The 18066-nt window shown below is 56.9% G+C and overlaps 2 protein-coding genes across 2 annotated transcripts in view; one reads left to right on the plus strand and one right to left on the minus strand.

Annotated features, from left to right (window-relative positions):
* Positions 1-40: 40 nt before the first annotated feature.
* RITA1 (RBPJ interacting and tubulin associated 1) lies at positions 41-5587 on the minus strand. Its single transcript, XM_029922126.1, has 4 exons — positions 5186-5587; positions 4871-5017; positions 4087-4451; positions 41-1103 (listed from the first exon to the last, which is right to left on the minus strand). Exons 3-4 carry the CDS (start codon positions 4353-4355, stop codon positions 596-598), a joined length of 777 nt encoding a protein of 258 aa, XP_029777986.1. The 5' UTR covers positions 4356-4451; positions 4871-5017; positions 5186-5587; the 3' UTR covers positions 41-595.
* Positions 5588-5661: 74 nt separating this feature from the next.
* Positions 5662-18066, plus strand: part of DDX54 (DEAD-box helicase 54) — a 19251-nt gene continuing 6846 nt past the window's right edge. The window contains exons 1-13 of the mRNA XM_029921909.1: positions 5662-5854; positions 8018-8147; positions 9704-9774; positions 10322-10510; positions 10591-10640; positions 11582-11623; positions 11748-11843; positions 12451-12572; positions 12662-12723; positions 12794-12925; positions 13833-14043; positions 16560-16694; positions 18021-18066. Of these exons, the coding sequence (XP_029777769.1) occupies positions 5681-5854; positions 8018-8147; positions 9704-9774; positions 10322-10510; positions 10591-10640; positions 11582-11623; positions 11748-11843; positions 12451-12572; positions 12662-12723; positions 12794-12925; positions 13833-14043; positions 16560-16694; positions 18021-18066 (1460 nt within the window). The 5' untranslated portion in view covers positions 5662-5680. The remainder of the gene's footprint in view (positions 5855-8017; positions 8148-9703; positions 9775-10321; positions 10511-10590; positions 10641-11581; positions 11624-11747; positions 11844-12450; positions 12573-12661; positions 12724-12793; positions 12926-13832; positions 14044-16559; positions 16695-18020) is intronic.

Raw genomic sequence — 18066 nt, forward strand, 5'->3', positions numbered from 1 at the left:
CCTTTACCCTACAGAAAATAAAATTAGTCAAAGTCATGGCTCTGATGCACTACTGATCTATTTAATACACGGAAACAAATACATGATCGTTAAAAGTTACAAAACGCCCACCCGCACGTCACGCAGATCCTCTGTTTCCTGTGGTCTCCACACTCGCCGGGGAAAACTCTAGACTCAGCTGGAAACTCATCCTGAGCAGAAGGTTGGCCTGAAGGAAGAAGGGGCCTTCCAGGATGGGAATCGTGCCATTTGGTCACATTTGGCGGCAAGACACTGTGGGAGTGATGGGGCGGGTGCGGTGGGCCCCTGGGTTGGCACTCATACGGCCTGTGGCCGTGGTGACACCAGTACAGGAAGCTTAAGGGGCGGCCGTGAAATCCACATGATGGGGTAAAGGTAGGAGGAACGGGCAATGTTCAGCATAGAGGCACGACCTTCCCTCCCTGTGTCTGCACCCCCTCCCCCCCAGTACTCCTCTGATGCCTCCTGGTTACCTAGGAGATCCTGGTGGCCCCAGAGGTGCCCCCAGCCAGTGCCTCCTCCAAAACCGTGCCCCTCCCTGTGACCCCACGGGCAAACCTGAGAACCAAGAAACTCATTTCCAAGGGGGCTTTGGTTTCTGAGTGGCCGCCCCTCGCTGGGGGGCAGCTGGCACTGAAACACGGACTGAGCGAGCCCTGGGAGTCACGAGGGGGCTCTGGAAGGTCACCCCCGCCGGGGAAGGTCGGGGATCCCGGGGCCCATTGGCGTGGAGGGCGCTGGCGGGCGGGCGCCCCGTGCTGGGGACGCTCAGGTGTGTGAGGGAATGGGACCGTTCTCGCCTCGGAGGGCGTGGAGGGTGGAACCCATTCACGGAGGACTTCCGGGCGTCTGCCGCCACCTGGGGCTCTAGGTTGGAGGGACCCGCTGGGTGAGTGGCACACAGTGGGGTCTCCCTGGGGCGGGGCGAGTGGCTGCCCCTGGGGGTGGCTGGGGGCGTCCAGAAGAGAGCATGGAGTTTTGCAGCATTCCCCTTCGCCATCCATGGGTCCTCCCAGCTGGTGCCCTCGGGTCGGGAGCCGAACAGCGACTCGTCACAGTAAGAAGGAGTGTGGCTGATCAGTCTAGGAAAGGGAAGAGAAATGCAGTGAGCTGGGGGCACAAACAAACCCTAAATGCCATAAGCCCCCACCCCCCTGCTGTGCACCTGCAGTAGCAGAAGGTTGCCTGCCGATGTCAAAGTCCCTGTCTCCCAGGCTGGCACCCACAGTGAGGTCACAGCCCTCTCATGTCCCACTACCCCCATCTCTGTCATTCCCCTCCCCACCTCCCACCCAGTCTCCCGACTCCAGCCTTCCAGGCCTGGCCAATTTGCATATTCCATCCTCCTGGCCACACCGATTGGCTTGGGATTGGCCACGTGACCCATCTTATCCAATGAGTGCCTGCCTTAGGACTCTTGTTGAAACTACTAGGAAAGATGTTTGTCTGCCAACTTGATAAACCGGCTGGACGAAAGGGAAAGCAGCTGGAACATTGTGGGGGACAGGAAACTGCACTAAGGTGGAGACAGAATCCAACAAGAGTCTGAGCCCCTGATAAACAAGCCCCAAACATCGAGTTTCTGCTGAAGCCAGTTTGGGTAAGTTTTCTGTCACTTGTATCCGAAACAGTCCTGTTAATAGGACCTTAACCTTGGGCGCCTGGGTGGCTCAGTCGGTTAAGCGACTGGCTTCAGCTCAGGTCATGATCTCATGGTTCATGGGTTCGAGCCCCACATCAGGCTCTATGCTGACAGCTACCTCAGAGCCTGGAGCCTGCTTTTGATTCTGTGTTTCCCTCTCTCTGACCCTCCCCTCCTTGTGCTGTCTCTGTCTCTCAAAAATAAATTAAAAACATTAAAAAAAATTTTTTTTAACTAGGACCTTAACCTTTACAGCTTTTACTTTTGCTTTTCCCTTTCTCCCTCCCCCCATTCTCCCTTTTCCCGGCGGCCTCGTCAGCTGAGCCCTCTGCAGTCCTGTGGCCCCTCTCATGGTATCTGAAGTGACAGAGCACAGTGCCTGGCACACAGAGGGCGCTCAGCTTGAACTTCTGTTACAGGGTTCTTCACGTGTAGGCCCAGGATGCAGCAAGTCATGTGCATTATCTCACTCTTTCTCACAAACATCCACAGGAGGGAGACGCAATCATCCCATTTTACAAACCAGAAAACGGAGATGTAGGGAGCATAAGGTGCCATAGCAAGGAGGGGGCAGAGACAAGATCCAAACCCAGCCTGGCTCAAGGGCCCAAGCTCTGGGATCAGAATATCAAAAATAAGTGACTTCTCACCTTCAATTAGATTCACTCAGCAATTTTTTTTTTAATTGTTAGTCTCACAGATACTCATGGCACACCAAGGAGGTGTCCGCTCCGTGGTCTTGGCCAGGACTGAAAGTGTGATTGCCAAACTGCCAAGTGGTGGAAAAGGCAACTTTTGGCCGCTTGAGTTTGCTGCGTGAACTGTACCTGCCTGTTGCCTCTGTCTGTCTGGGGCCAAAGGTTTGACTCAATGGCCTCTCTCTCTCTTGCACGTTCTCACTTGACACCCTCTACATGTCAGCAACCTGCACAAAATTCTATCCTTCAGGAGAGCATGGGGCTGACCTCCCCTGTCCTGGACACCATATCTCTGTTAATGCAGCCTACATTTACCTCAGTGCTTTCAGCTACACTGTAGGTGTCAGTGCAGCTATTGTCAACTGACCCTACCTTTTTTTTTTTACATTTATTTATTTTTGAGAGACAGAGGGACAGAGCACAAGTAGAGGAGGGGCAGAGAGAGAAGGAGACACAGAATCCGAAGCAGGCTCTGAGCTGTCAGCACAGAGCCCAACACAGGGCTTGAACCCACAAACTGTGAGATCATGACCTGAGCTGAAGTCAGATGCTCAACCACCTGAGCCACCCAGGCGCCCCAACCTGACCCTACCTTAAGGCCCCTATGTCAGACACAAGGTGCTCAACCCAGAATAATAATAATATTAATAATAACAACAACAATGCAATCTTGCTTTTACGTCACTGAATCTTATCTCCTTAAATAGGCACTATTCCCATTTTCACATCTTTCCACCAACCTGGGTCCCTCCTGGCTCAGAATGGGCCCTAAATATGATTGGCTGGTTGTTACAGATTGAACTGTGCCCTCCCCAAATTTCACACTGAATTTTAAAGAGATGAGTAGGCTTAAATGAGATTTTTAGTGTTGGCTCTAGTCAAATAGGACTAGTACCTTCATAAAAGGGGGGAGACACCAGGAAATGACATGCTCACAGAGACAAGGACACGCGAGAGCATGGCGAGAAGGCGCAGTCCGTGAACCAAGGAGAGGGTTCAGTTGCAAGCACCTTGACCTTGAACTTTGAACTTCCATAACTCAAATGAATTTCTGCTGCTTAAGCTCCCCAGTCTTATGGCAGCAGGTGAATGACTAAGATGTCAGTTTCTGTTTCTGTCCAAACCCGTGATGACAAAAAACAAGATAGAGCCCTGGGGCCCACCATGAGACACCCCCTCCAGGTTGATATTAACCTGAAATAATTCAAATAAGCTGGTTATAAGCTAATTAATTGACACTAATAAACATCTAACATACAAGAATGTTAGCATCAGCTCCTGTTTTTCTAACTTGTTCATGGAAAGACAGCAAGACCCATTTCCAAAATGACTTGCCGAAATGGGGACCCACCCACCACATCTATGTCATTTCGTGGTCAGCCACGCTGATAATCTTATGCAAATTGCTCTATGATTTTGTGCAAATCACCTGACCGCTCTGGCTGTCACTTGCCCGGTCTGTGGCATTTGGGAACAGGTGTTCCACCATCACCGCTGTCATTTACGGACAGCTTCCTAAGCGTCGGGTTACGGTGCCAAGCACTGTACACACCTCACTTCATTTACTCTTGATAATCCTGCGAGGTCCCATTTTCCACATATGGAAACTGCAGCCCAGAGAGTTCAAGGTGCTTGCCCAAGGTCACACAGCATGTGAAGAGAAGGGCTCTAATGGGAACCCAGGTGGCCTCATGAGAACAGGAATGCATCTCCCCATTCTGTTACCTGTATTTGTTCTTCTTCCTTGGTGTGAGGGTCGGGGTGCTGACCCTGGAGGAGGTGGTCTCACAGCTCCTGTTGGCCCTCAAGGCCTGCGGTGTGCCTTTGCCCGCTCGACTGGTTCTGTCGGCCTTCTGCACCCAAGGCGGGTCCAATTCTGGTGGTGTGGGCCGGGTACCCGCAGGGCTGCCAAACAAAGTCTCATCCACGTATGAGACCCTGGCCTGGACGCGGTAGCCACTCCGGCAACGGTGCTGAAGGCGGAGGGTCTGCATCCCACTGACGGCCACCTCCAGGGGGTCTTCAGGCTGCCCACGGTCCCGGGTGATACCAGGCTTGCTCTGCCTGCCAGGCGCTGCCTCCAGGGCTCCCTGTGAAAGATGATCAGGGAGGCATCCGTGTCACTGGCAGGGGCCAGCATGGGACGCTGGGCCATCTCTTAAGTTCCCATCCCAAGGGTAAAAGGACCAAGTCTTCCCTCAACCAGTCCTCCTCAAAGGGGAGCTTCCAACCCCAAGGGGCATTTCCGAAATCTGTTCAACTGTCTTTTGGCTATATCACAACAATAGGGAGAGGGAATGCTCCTGGCAAATATTTAATGAGTAAACACGCATTCTCAGCATACGGTGCTCAATATGGAATGCTAGAGGGATGAAAAAGAGACGGGGTCTGTGTCTATGTTGGAACAAGAAGGAAACTTAGCATGGTGGGATGGGGAGACAGGGCCGGTCCTGACGTGGTGTAAATATTTATGGCGTGGATACAACCACCAGTATCATCTCGTGCTTACCTTGTGCAAATAGCTTTACAAGCATTGTTCTATTTAATCCTCTTAACAGTTCTGCGAAGTAGCTTTAGTTATGTCCATTCTATGGATGACAAAACCGAGGCTTCAAAAGCCGAAGTCACAGACGTAAGTAAGCCACATTCAATACAGCTAAAGCAGTGGAAGAGAAATTTAAACCTGATCAGAACCTAGAGCTTATGCACTTAACCATTCTACTACTGACGGGTCACACCCACCCCTCCAACTACACCATATGCCCCGATCCCCAACTTAATGTCCCAGTTGATGTCCTAGGTCCCAACATTCTGGTTTTCCTACCTGAGCATATCGGCTAGCGGATTGTCGGCTGCAACCTCATCGCCTGGATTCCTTCCCGGGTGCTTCCGAGGCCCCAGCTTTTCTGCAGCCTGGACCCCGGAAGTCCGGGACCCCAGGCTGCTCGGGCAGCCCCCAGCACCTACCCCCCGCAGCAACCACCGCGCGAAAGGACTCGCGGCCGAAGCCAGGCCCTAGCGACGTGTGCAAGGCGCGCGCAGCCCAAGGCAACCAGCAAAGGGCGGGACGGCGCGGCCGGAACCATTAGCACCGGGGGTGAGCCACCCGTTCCGGACGCCCCCGGTGTTCTCCAAAGCCTAGAGCGGGAACTCTCACGCCAGTCAGGGGTGGGTCCGTGTGTGCCCCACGCCTCCCGGGTCTGCAGGAGGGAGGCAGCGCGGGCGGGCCACGTCGACGCGGCGCCCCCTCCCCGGCCGCGCCGTTAGTACGTCCCCGCAGGCCCCGCCCCCTTCCCCGGTTCCCAGCGCCGGGGCCCGCATGGCGGCCGGCAAGCGCCCGGCGGTCGGACCTCGGTCCCGAGCGGCCATGGCCCAGTGGAGGAAAAAGAAGGGGCTGCGGAAGCGCCGAGGCGCGGCCTCCCAGGCTCGAAGCAGCGACTCAGAGGATGGCGAGTTTGAGATCCAGGCGGAAGATGACGCCCGGTCCCAGAAGGTAGGAAGGAGCGCGGGCCGGGACATACTTTGGAGCCCGAGCCCCGGCTCCCGGCATCGCTCTGCGCTTCGGTTTCCCAAGCTGGGGCGTGGGCACAGCTGAGGGTGGGAGAGGTCGGCTGGCCCGGGGTCGGGGGCAGGACCGCCAGCCTGAGCACCTGTGCCCGTGCCCGTCACGCCCCGGCTCCTGATGGTCCAGAGCCTCAGCGTTCCGGGGTGCGGGGCCTGCGGGCCTTCCTGGCCGGCTTTTGGTCGCGCGCCCCTCATTGGCTACCTCCTGCCCAGAGGGCGGGTCCTCGCTCCTTTTGGTCCAATGAAAAGTGCGGGTGCCGAAACTCTGACTTGGGAGTTTGCAGGTTTCTTCTGAGGTTGAACTAAGGGGAGGCTGGGCCACGTGGTTTGAGGCATTGCCGCCCCCAAGCCCTTGGGTAACCAATAGTAAATTAAACATGCGTTTGCTGACAGCTTACTATGTGCCAGGTTCCTTGCTGAGAACTTTACATGCCTTATGATTTAATCCGCACACCAGCCCTGTGAGCCAAGTGCTGCCATTCCCATTTTCCAGAGGCAGACCCTGAGGAACTTGACCAAGACTTTGTAGCTTGTGAGCGGGAGAATCAGGATTCAGACCTCCGGTTCCAGGGCCTCTGGTTCCACTGAGTGCCAACTATATGCAAACGGAGGGGGTCAGGTGTGAGCACCACGAAGGCAAAGGAGCTAAAGCCCATTATTTCCCACAGCCATGTGCCCAGCCGGTGCCTGGCACAGAATAGGGTCTGGGTAGGTAGATGAAAGAGTGGGTGTTTATGTGAAGGGAAGGATCTATGCACCTTCAGGTCTGGGGCCAGACAGGATCTTACTGTGTTTCCTCACCCCGATGGAGCCAGTGCTTGGCATACAGTAGGTGCTCTATAAATGTGGAGAAATTACTAAAGCACAGGAAGGCACAGATAGCAGGTGCCAATCAGACGAAGAGCTTTGCCCTGTATTCAAATGTGGCCCAATCCCTGTACTGGCTGTGGGACTTTGGAGACCTCTCTGTGCCACATCTGTAGAAGGCAGATGTCTCTACCTGCATGGAAAGCCAATGATTATATGCTCCCCAAAGACCGTTGCAAGGATTAAATTACAGTGTTCAGGCATTCTGCTCATTCAGTAAATATCACTGGGGCACCACTGTGTTCTGAGCACTTTGTTTTCATGTGTCTAGAACAAAGACTGACAAACATCCTATTCAGGACCATATGGTAAATATTTTAGGCTTCGTGGGGCCATCCAGGGCACTGTATTCTTTGATTTTTTTTTTACAATCTTTTAAATGTATAAAATCCATTCTTAGCTCACAGCCCTGGCCCAGACATTTGTAGGGGACTATAGAGGGTCACAGAGGAAAGAACATAGACTCTGCAGCCAGGGTTCAAATCCGTGCTGACTGTGTGAGCCTGGGCATGTCACTTCATGGCTCCGTGCCTCAGTTTTCTTCTCTGTAAAATGGACAGACTAATAGTACCTACTTCTCAGAATTGCTGTGAGGATTAAGTGAGCTAATTTATATGAAAGCTCAGAGCAGCACCGGGCTTGTAGTGAGCACCACTAAATGGAAGTTTTTTTTTTTTTTTTTAAGTTTTAACCATTATTATGAATTAGTGCTCCAGAAATGTTATTTCTCAGAGGCAGGGGGACAGTCCTGTGGTCTGAGAAGGCTCCCCAGAGGAGGTGTCTGGGTTGGGTACAGCTGTGCTCGGACAGGCTGCGTGCTTTGATTGGCCCTCTAGAGTTTTTAATTTTGAGGGCTTCAAATGACAGGCCAGAATGACGATGATGATACCACCAGGTACGTGCTGGGTGCTGTCCTATGCTGTTCACTTACCCATTTAGTCTTCACAACACCGTGGGGAGAAACACAGACTCAGGGAGATGAAATCTCTTGCCTGAGGTCTCACAACCGGTAAGTGATGGTCGGGATTGCAAGCTAGGCAGTCCGTCTGCACGGCCCGCTCTCCGACCCTCTGCCCTGTGCTGGCCGGGTTGTAGGTGAGCCCTTTCACAGAGAAGTCGTGTGATCTGACAGGGAGTCGGTGCCCACAACACGATATTCCCTGTCCCCCACTCCGTGGTCTGATTGTGCCTGGAGTGACACCGCCTCTCTGTCCCTCCCTCCCAGCTGGGACCTGGCAGACCCCTGCCCACCTTCCCCACCTCGGAATGCACCTCAGACGTGGAGCCCGACACGCGGGAGATGGTGCGAGCCCAGAACAAGAAGAAGAAGAAATCCGGAGGCTTCCAGTCCATGGGTGGGTGAGCCAGGCATCTGGGAGCTTTGGGGCGGTAGCAGCAGGGGCTCTGGGACTGCTATCTGCTCTGGACCCTGCACAGTGGCAGCTGTTTTGCACTCTGAGGCCTGGCCCAGTGAGAGAGCAGTTAAGCAGTGCTCGAGACAGGACATTGGGGGATTCACTGCATGACCAAACACATTTCAGAGCAGAGGGAGGAAAGGTGGAGGGGCTGGGTGGGACCGGGACACATGGCTAGCTGGGAATAACACCAACCCTCTTTCTTGCTCTTTACAAATCAGTAGCACCTGGCACAAAGACTTAAATATCAAGGTGAATATTTTTATAATTTAAAAAAAAAGCCCTTTGTAAGTATGATCTGAATGTTGTCTAATTTGACTTGTTTTCAATTAGACGTGTGTACGCCACCAAACACCATAAACTAAATTAAAGTCAATGCTGTCTCAAGGATATACTGCAACCTTTCAGACAGATACAGGGTTAATATCCTTAATATACAAAGAGCTTTTATGAATCAATAAGAAAAAGATACCCTGATAGAAAATCTGGTAAAGGAGATGAGTAGTCGACTTACAAAAGGAATTTAGAAAGCAAGTTAATAGATTAAAACTATTATGTGCTAAATTTCATCAATAATTAGAGAAAAAGCAAATAAAAACGTTTACACATGGCTACTTTTTGCCTTTCTGAGTTGTAAAAATGAAGGATTGACGAAAAACCTGCCACAACCACAGTACTTCCCTGTCCCCAGGCCTCCCTTCGCCCTCCCATTGCCACAAGGCCAGTCACATTCCGTCTCTAAAGGCCACCTCCCCTATCTGCACCACGTGCCTCACTTGTCAGCACCCAAGGTCGCGCCCATCACAGGCCCTGGCAGCCTTCCACCCTTTCTTTTACCTATAGAAAACATCAGACGTGGGGGGCGCCAGGGGGGCTCCGTCGGTTCAGCATCTGGCTTCAGCTCAGGTCATGATCTCACGGTTCCTGGGTTCAAGCCCCACGTTGGGCTCTGTGCTGACAGCTAGCTCAGAGCCTGGAGCCTGCTTCAGATTCTGTGTCTCCCTCTCTCTCTGACCCTCCCCTGTGATGCTGTCTCTCTCAATAAATAAAAAACATTAAAAAAAATGTCAAACCTGTAAAAAAAAAAAAATAGAAAGCCCCGAGCTCTTGGTCCCCATCGCCAGTTTCAGCAGTGAGTCCTGTTTCCTCTGTCCCCGTCACCCCGGAGGATTCCGGAGCGAATCGCAGACATCCCCTCTGGTGTCCCTGAAAACTTCCCACCCAGGGCCTGATCACGCCTGAACAGGCACACGGCACGGTTCCTCAGCACGTCGGGGACCCCGCCCCGCCCAGACCCCGTGGTGCGGTGGCACTGTGTTCAACACCATACCCCAGTCCATAGGCGTGTCTCCTGAGTCTCTTACCAGTTTTATTCTGTCGCCTTTCTTTCCTTCCGGCTATTCATTTGTCGACGACACCGTCACTTATCCCTTGTGGTTTTCTGTGATGTGCCACAGGGCCTCCCCTCCCCCTGACGTTCCCTGTGTCTCTCCCAGGCTTGAGCTACCCGGTGTTCAAGGGCATCATGAAGAAGGGCTACAAGGTGCCGACACCCATCCAGAGGAAGGTACGACATGGGGACAGTTAATGGAGTTGGGGAGGAGGGGTGACCGACTTGGTCCTCCTGTCCAGGAGGACACCCGCCCCTTGTCCCGGCCGACACGGCGATCCCCTCTTACTCTGGCTGAAGCCCCACACGGCTGGTCCACGTCACAGGCAGAGAAAGTTGGTCCCCTTTGCCATTTGAGCCTCCCTCTGGCTGTGCACTGCTGCACCCCCGCCTGGCAGCTCCCAGGCGCCCCACTGTCACCCCTGCTTGGGAGGGTTGTCCTCACACATTTAGCCAAGAGGTAGAGGATTCTCTCGGGTCTGGAGGAGGATGAGACAGGGAGCTGGAGTCTGGCTTGACCTAAAGAACGCTGTTCCCACAATGAGTTGGCGGTGGTGAGCTGCCTGTCCCTGCAGGTGTACAAATAAGCCTCGGCAGGAATGGGCTCAGGTCTGGGCAACAGGCCCCTTTCCACTTATCGAGACCCCCAGTTCGCCCACGCCCTGGGGGCTCGCCACACTGGGTCACAGGGAGCTGACCCCGCCCCCTGCACCTGCCTCTCCAGACCATCCCGGTGATCCTGGACGGCAAGGACGTGGTGGCCATGGCCCGGACGGGCAGCGGCAAGACGGCCTGCTTCCTCATCCCCATGTTCGAGCGGCTCAAGGCCCGCAGCGCGCAGACCGGGGCCCGCGCCCTCATCCTCTCCCCGACTCGCGAGCTGGCCCTGCAGACCATGAAGTTCACCAAGGAGGTGTGTTGGGCTCCCGGGGCCAGCCAGGTGGTCAGGTGGCAGCAGGGTGGAGTCATCTCTCCCTCTCTCTCTCCCTACAGCTGGGCAAGTTCACAGGCCTCAGGACCGCCCTGATCCTAGGTGGGGACAAGTAAGTGCACCCTTGCCCCGCGCCACGGTCATCGCTACAAGCATGCCCCGTGTCTCCAGGGGACCACTCTGAGCCTGGCTTGCTCCTGAGCGGCGTCCCCACACGCTCCCAGAAGGAGAGGGATGTGCAATAAAACACCGGCGCGCATCTCCCCCACGAGGGGCTCCTGCGGGAGCTGCTGGCCTGCAGGGTCAACCACATGGGTGGCCCGGTTGTCCATGTTTTCATGCGTGTACGTGCTTGTGAGTTGTGGCCCAGGCATCAAGGAGTGTCTGTAATCGCCCAGATTGGGAAGGTCTTATCTCCTGATGTGCTGGTACCATCTTTGGGGGAGGGGTAGTCACCCCTGCCTGTCCCACAGATGAGTGCCCTGGGGAGGTGGGGGCCCAGAGCCGCGCGGGGTCTGTAGCACTAAGATTAGAAGCCAGTCTCTGTCCCAGCCCACAATCTGTCCCATGCAGGGCAGCCATCCCTCAGTCATTTCCCAGAAGGTCAGTGTCAACAGCTACTCCTGATCCTGGGAAGTGGGAAGAGTGTTTGTCTTTGAAGTGTTCTTTTGCCCACGTTATAATGATCTCTGGAGCTCATGATCGCCAGAAAGGCCTCCCTGGGCTGCGCTAGGCCGCACTCGAAATTCTGGCTTCCCCCAGGTGTACCGCGGGTGTTTCCCAGGAGGACTCAGGTTAGGGCTGTGAGCTGAGGGGTTTAAGGGCAAGGAGGGGGACCCGGTGGGAATTCTTTGTGATATCAGTCCTTCTGTATGTTTGAACTTCCAAGTCTTTCCAGGGCAGTGCCTTTGCCTAGTATGACAGCAATAGCCTTTCCCCACTTCTGAGCCTCGGGTCACAGTGTGGGCCTCAGCTGGGCACCTGGCTATGGAGGGACAGGGACTAAAGTGACCCGTTCCACCGCACTCACACCTCCTCTTCTCCTCTTCCTAGGATGGAGGACCAGTTTGCAGCCCTGCATGAAAACCCTGACATGTGAGTTTGGGCTGAGGGTGGCGGCCCCGGGTCCCCTCCCCAATGGCCACCTGCCGGGGACCGTGCGCAGGGCTCTGCCAGTGGCCTTGGCCTTGGGTGACCCGGCCTGCACACCCCCTTCCAGAATCATCGCCACCCCTGGGCGCTTGGTGCACGTGGCTGTGGAGATGAGCCTGAAGCTGCAGAGTGTGGAGTACGTGGTGTTCGACGAGGCGGACAGGTGAGGCCGCAGCTGCCCTCCGCCCACCGTCCAGGTGGCCCCGCGCCGGGAGGGGCCCGTGTGGCCTGCTCCCAGCCGAGTTTCCCCAGACTCGGGCCACAGACCTGAGGCAGCACTGGAGCCAATGGCTCCCTGGACCGACAGATTTCATTTTGTGTTTGTAGCTGGCGTTTACTTTTCGGAGGGTCAAAGACAGCAGCAAAACAGGCGGCTGGCAATTTCAGAGAACTAGAAAGCACAGAGCTGGGAGCACAGATGGGGCGGGGTCAGGGTCGTCTACCTGCCCCGCAAATTGGGGCGAATCTGAGAGCAAATTGGGGCGAATCTGAGGGCCGGTGGCCCTTGGGGGGCTGGTCCACAGACTGGGGAGCGGGGAGTACAGGAGAGGGGGCTGTTTCAGCCTGAGCCTGCGCATTCCTGAGAACAGACATGGTTTTTTTGGTTGGTGGAGGGACCTGCAGGGGTCATAGAGCCAAAGGGAGCTGAAGGGCGAGTCAAGCACGTGGGCCACACACCAGTCCACAGGGCAGAGAGTGCGGTGAGGGCTGGGCAGGGAGCTCTTGGGAATGGAAGCCGCCCTCCCAACACCCAGGCCTCTGTCCCCCAGGCTCTTCGAGATGGGGTTTGCCGAGCAGCTGCAGGAAATCATCGGCCGCCTCCCCGGGGGCCACCAGACGGTCCTGTTCTCCGCCACGCTGCCCAAACTGCTGGTTGAGTTCGCCCGGGCAGGTGAGTGGGTGGGGCGCAGCTCGGGGTAGGATCTGGGGGTGGGGGACTGGCCACGTGACTCCACCCCCCCTTCCCTGTGCCAACTCCAGGCCTCACGGAGCCCGTGCTCATCCGGCTGGATGTGGACGCCAAACTCAACGAGCAGCTCAAGGTGAGGCTCGGCCCGCCCCCCTCACAGGCCCCGCAGCCCAGGGAGCCCACCGCCGCCCCTCTCCCCGCAGACCTCCTTCTTCCTGGTGCGTGAGGACACCAAGGCCGCCGTGCTGCTCCACCTGCTGCGCTCCGTCGTGCGGCCCCAGGACCAGACGGTGGTGTTCGTGGCCACGAAGCACCACGCAGAGTACCTCAGCCAGGTGAGGGCGGGGGCCGGATAGGGATGCCAAGGCAGGGCCGCCCCTCCTGGGGACCCGCGCCCCCTCCAAGACCAGCCTGTGGCTGCTGTTCCGTGTGCGGCCACCAGAGGGCAGCACCAGAGCTGGCCACAGGCCTGCCCAGGCTGCTCCTCTTTTACTCTTCAACTTTTCATCTTAAAGAATCGCGACCGGCATTGACATCAGCAGCTAGCATGATTGGCCCCCCAGTGCCCAGTTGTCAACTCACAGCCGGTCTTGATTGCTCTGGTGCTCCCCGACATCCTGGCGATTTTGAAGTGCATCCACCACAATCCTGCCACTTCTCGTAGATTTTCAGTGTCACAGGTCTCACATTTTAAAGTGGAGGTTTGCCCGCAAGCTGGAAGCTGTGGAAGGAAGGTGCCCTAAGCTAATTCGACCGGCTTTTTTCACCCCTGGTGTTTATTTATTTTTGAGAGACAGAGCGAGCAGGGGAGGGGCAGAGAGAGAGGGAGACACAGAATCTGAAGCAGGCTCCAGGCTCAGCTGTCAGCACAGAGCCCAACACGGGGCTCGAACCCACGAACCGTGAGACCATGACCTGAGCTGAAATTGGACACTTAGCTGACTGAGCCCCCCAGGCGCCCCAAGGTCACACAGCTTCTTAGTGGCAGAGGCAGCATGAGGCTTGTGTCCTGGGCTGGCGCCCCCCTGAGGGGGCCCTCAGCTCACGCCCTCTGCTGTGGCGCTCGGGACAGCCGGGCAGAGATGCAGGATGGAGCTCACGCCAGAGCTACCCCTCCGTGGCGCTCAGACCCCAGGGGCCTCGGTCCCCCCAACCCTGGCACGGCACCCCCGCCGGGCCTCCTTTCTTGCTTCCTGCAAGCCTCCTCACCCTCACCTCCCCCCACCCCCGCACTCCAAGCAGCTGCTGACGACCCAGGGGGTGAGTTGTGCCCACATCTACAGCGCCCTGGACCAGACGGCCCGCAAGATCAACCTGGCCAGGTTCACCCACGGCAAGTGCTCCGCCCTCATCGTGACGGACCTGGCCGCCCGCGGCCTGGACATCCCGCTGCTGGACAGTGTCATCAACTACAGCTTCCCCGCCAGGGGCAAGCTCTTCCTACACCGCGTGGGTAAGGGGCCCGAGGCCGGACCCGGAGCGGGCTGGGCGCTGACCGCAGGGCGCGGTGCCGCCAGGGGAGACATTGAGGCCTGGTACCGGGCTGAGGAGCTCGGGTCTCGGGGCGGGGTCGGGGGTCTGGCCCAGGCATGATTCCCGGGGCTCTGAGCACCGATCCTCCCTTCCGGCCGCCCCGCCCTGGTGCCCGACGACCTGTCCCTCCTCCTCACAGTCCTCTTCCTGCAGCTCTGTCACTCTGCCGGGCCGGCTCCTCTTCTTTACACCCTGGAGATTTAAGTAGCACGCAGCCCCCGCTGCCGCCTCTTCCCCCACTACGGGCAGGGGCTCCTGACAGTCAGGTCCGCATGTGGGCCCCCTCCTCTCGCTCCTCCCAGGCCAAGTGCTCTCTGATCTTTCCATGATCAGAGTAAGGCACGCACAGAGCAGGAAAACTGGGGGACGGAGCAGAGCAAACCGAAGGCACTAAGCCCCGCGCCTCTCGTTAGTGATGTGACGGCCGCTGATCTCCCCCAGCGCCCCTGCCGGGCCCGCTGGTAGCGTTCTACTGGCTCTTTTTGTCATCACGACAACCCTGCAGAGTGGGTGCCGATGGCATCGGTTCCATTTTACAGATGGGGAAACTGAGGCCGGGGAGGCTAAGAACTGGCCAGGAGTCATACAGGTAGCAAAGCAGGCCTGCTGGGGTTGGAACCCCATCTTCACCACGATCCCTTCTTGCCTGTCTGGTGACAGGGCTGTCATTTTGGTGTCCCTTGTCACTGTTGTCTTTTTAAGAATTGGGGTAAAATGTCTGTAACACACAATTACCATTTTAGGTGTGAGTTCAGGGGCAGTGTGCGCCCCCCCCCCCCCGAGTCATGCCCAGCACCTTTTCGTCTTTCCAAACTGAACGTCTGTTCTCATTAAACACTAACTCCCCATCCTCCCTCCCCAGCCCTGGCCACCACCACTCTTTCTTTGCCATCTTTTCACTCATGAATGTGCATGTTACATTTTTTTTTAATTTTAATGTTTTATTTATTTTTGAGAGAGAGAGAAAGACCGTGTGAGCAAGGGAGGGTCAGAGAGACAGGGAAACACAGAATCTGAAGACAGGCTCCAGGCTCTGAGCTGTCAGCACAGAGCCTGACGTGGGGCTCGAACCCATGAACCGTGAGATCATGACCTGAGCTGAAGCCAGACCCTCAACCGACTGAGCCACCCAGGTGCCCCTCATTTTTGTTTTTAATGTTTTTATTCATTTTTGAGAGACAGAGGCAGAGCAGGGGCAGAGGAAGGGCAGAGAGAGAGGGGGAGACACAGAATGAGAAGTAGATTACATGCTCTAAGCTGTCAGCATCCAGTCCTATGCGGGGCTCAAACGCACAAACCGTGAGATCATATTCTGAACCCAAGTTGGATGCTTACCCGACTGATCCACCCAGGCGCCCCTGTGCGTGTTACACTTGTAAACTCAGGGAAGGTAACCGTGCGTATGTGTGAGAATCTGGCCAGCAGATTGAACATCGTCAGATAAGCAAATGGTGGCCGCCTGCGGTGGCCCCAGGAGAGCTGCTCCCCCCTCCGGTTGGGGTGTGTGGGAGGTGTCCATCTGGGTCCCCTGCCGCACATCAGGGCGTCTGTTCTCCCTTTGCTGCCTGCGGTACCCCAGTTTCCATGGCTCTGGGGAGAGCTGGCTTGCAGGTTCCTTGTGGGGTCCCCAGACCCCCCCAAAGGGAACTTCTCCTGTGCTCAGTGACCAACAGTGTGAGTCAGATCACCCCAAACGAGTCTATCTACCTCTGTTCTTACAAGATGCAGAAACAAGGCCACAGCAAGGTTACGCTTGGGTTCACTTAGCCCAGAACGAGACTCACGCAAAACATTCATTCCTGTAACCTGTTTTTTGTATCAGCCTGTTTTTCACTCACCATTAAACGTCATTCTGTGCTGGGTGGGCAAATTGTGTTTGTAAAGGACCAGAAGGTAGATATTTTAGGCTTCGGGGGTTACAGCCTCAGTGAGCTCTGCCACTGGCGCGTGAAAGTAGCCGCAAAAAACATGTAAATGAAGGAGCGTGGCTGTGTGCCTATAAAACTTTACTTCTACAAACAAACAGGTAGAGGGCCAGCTCTGGTCACTGGCCACAGTGTGCCGGCCCCTTTCCTCGCCTGTATAGTTCCCACCTGGGGTTTTCAGCTCATTAGTTTAGCCAGTTTTCTATCAAGCCTTTGGGAGAAATCTCCCAAGGTGGGGTAGGGCTCGGGGGGCTGAAGACTTCTCATACTGATCATGAGCGCCGGGCCTTATCTTCGTTTCTGCTGACTTCCCGGAGCGCTGCGTTGGCTTGCACGCTTGTGCAGGGAACCCGGTGATCGCTGGTGCCCCTTCTCCCTTTGTGGTTGAGGACAGCAGCTCGCTGAGGTCCTGCCTTGGCCTGACTTGCTCCTTGAGAGCTGGGCCCGTGGGACTCATGCTGCGCCATGAGGTCCCTTGTCTTTGCTTCAGCCTGACCTCTTCTTCCCACAGGCCGCGTGGCCCGGGCCGGCCGAAGTGGCACAGCCTACTCTTTGGTGGCTCCAGACGAGGTCCCCTATCTGCTGGACCTGCACCTGTTCCTCGGTCGCGCCCTCACCCTTGCCCGTGCCCACGAGGGGCCCTCAGGTGAGGGGAGGCCGGGCCACTGGGCAGGAGTGCCCTGCGGGTCCCCTGTGGCCTCCTGCTGCAGCCCAGGGTGATGCCAACCCAGCGGGGGGAGGATATGGGGCTGGGTTTGACCCCAGGGCAAGATCCCTGTATTTTAAAGTCAGGATTTCACATGAAAACCCAGATTTCGGATGTCTGGTGTGGAACAGTTGTGTCTGCCTTTCCCCGGGGTCGCTGTCTAGGCAGTGCTAGGCCACGCGCCTGGGGTAGATGGCCCCCAGCCCCCACCCTGCTGCACCACAGCCCTCACCCCCCCACTCCTCTGTGTGCTTGGCCCCTGCAGGTATGTGTTTGAGACCCCGCACTTGACTGAGTTTCCAGGGCAGGTAGAGAGAGACCGGGGTCCATTCAGGCAGGGCTCACAGAACTTTCCTTTGCTCTCTGTGGGGCAGGAAACGGCAGGCAGTTGTGACAGCCTCCACGACGGGCCCGTAACACACATGTCCCCATGCATTCATCATAAAACGTGGGGCCAGGCTGCTCATCCCGAGGTCCTCGTTACCGAGCAGGGAGGCGGGAGGCCAGGGCCCAGACGCAGCACACAGCCCCGCACGCGCTCACGGAGCACCCAGGGCGCCAGGAGCCCCTGCGGCCGAGCCCCTGGGCCAAGGACCCAGAGGCAGACTCTGGAGCCTGTGACAGACCCTCCTGGACGGAGACCAGGCAGGGGGAGTGGGAGGGGCAGGACGAGGGAAGGAGCCCCTACAACGTGTCCCAGCAGCGCCACCCATAGAGTCGTCAGCTTTTAGTGGGAGACCAGGGTGCGTGGTGGCCAGGGCCGACTTCACGCAGGGGAGGGTGGGCGGTCAGGCTCTTGCGGAGCGTGGGGGCTGAGGCGCTGCTGGGAAGACTCCCAGCCCCGGCTGAGCCTCCCTTTCCCGCTCTGTGACGGCAGGGTCGTGGGGCTCGGTGGCCTTCTGGGTGAGTCAGCAGGGAGAGCCAGTAGTAAACAGCGTGGGCCCTCTGGGTCCTAGGGTCCACGAGGTGCAGGCCCTGCGGGTCACGCGGTCCTCGAGGCAGGGGCTCTGCGGGTCGTGTGGTCTTCGAAGCTCCTCAGTCCCGCCCTTAGAGTGTATTAGCCAAAGGCAGGGAGAAAATGATCGAGGGGAATGAGCTCCCGTCTGTCTGCGCGCATCATCACAGCCAGGGGCCCTTGGGCCGTAGCTGGGTGCCCGGCCGACAGCTGTGGGAGCTGCTCCATACCTGGGGGTGTTTAGTGACCTGGGGGCCGGCGGTGGCAGCGGCGGGCTGGGCCCGGCTGACGGGCTGTGTGTGTGCCGGCAGGTGCGGGCGGCGCGGACGGCGTGCTGGGCCGGGTGCCGCAGAGCCT

This window comes from Suricata suricatta, chromosome 14 (assembly GCF_006229205.1).
Source record: "Suricata suricatta isolate VVHF042 chromosome 14, meerkat_22Aug2017_6uvM2_HiC, whole genome shotgun sequence".
In the NCBI taxonomy this organism is placed as follows: Eukaryota; Metazoa; Chordata; class Mammalia; order Carnivora; family Herpestidae; genus Suricata; species Suricata suricatta.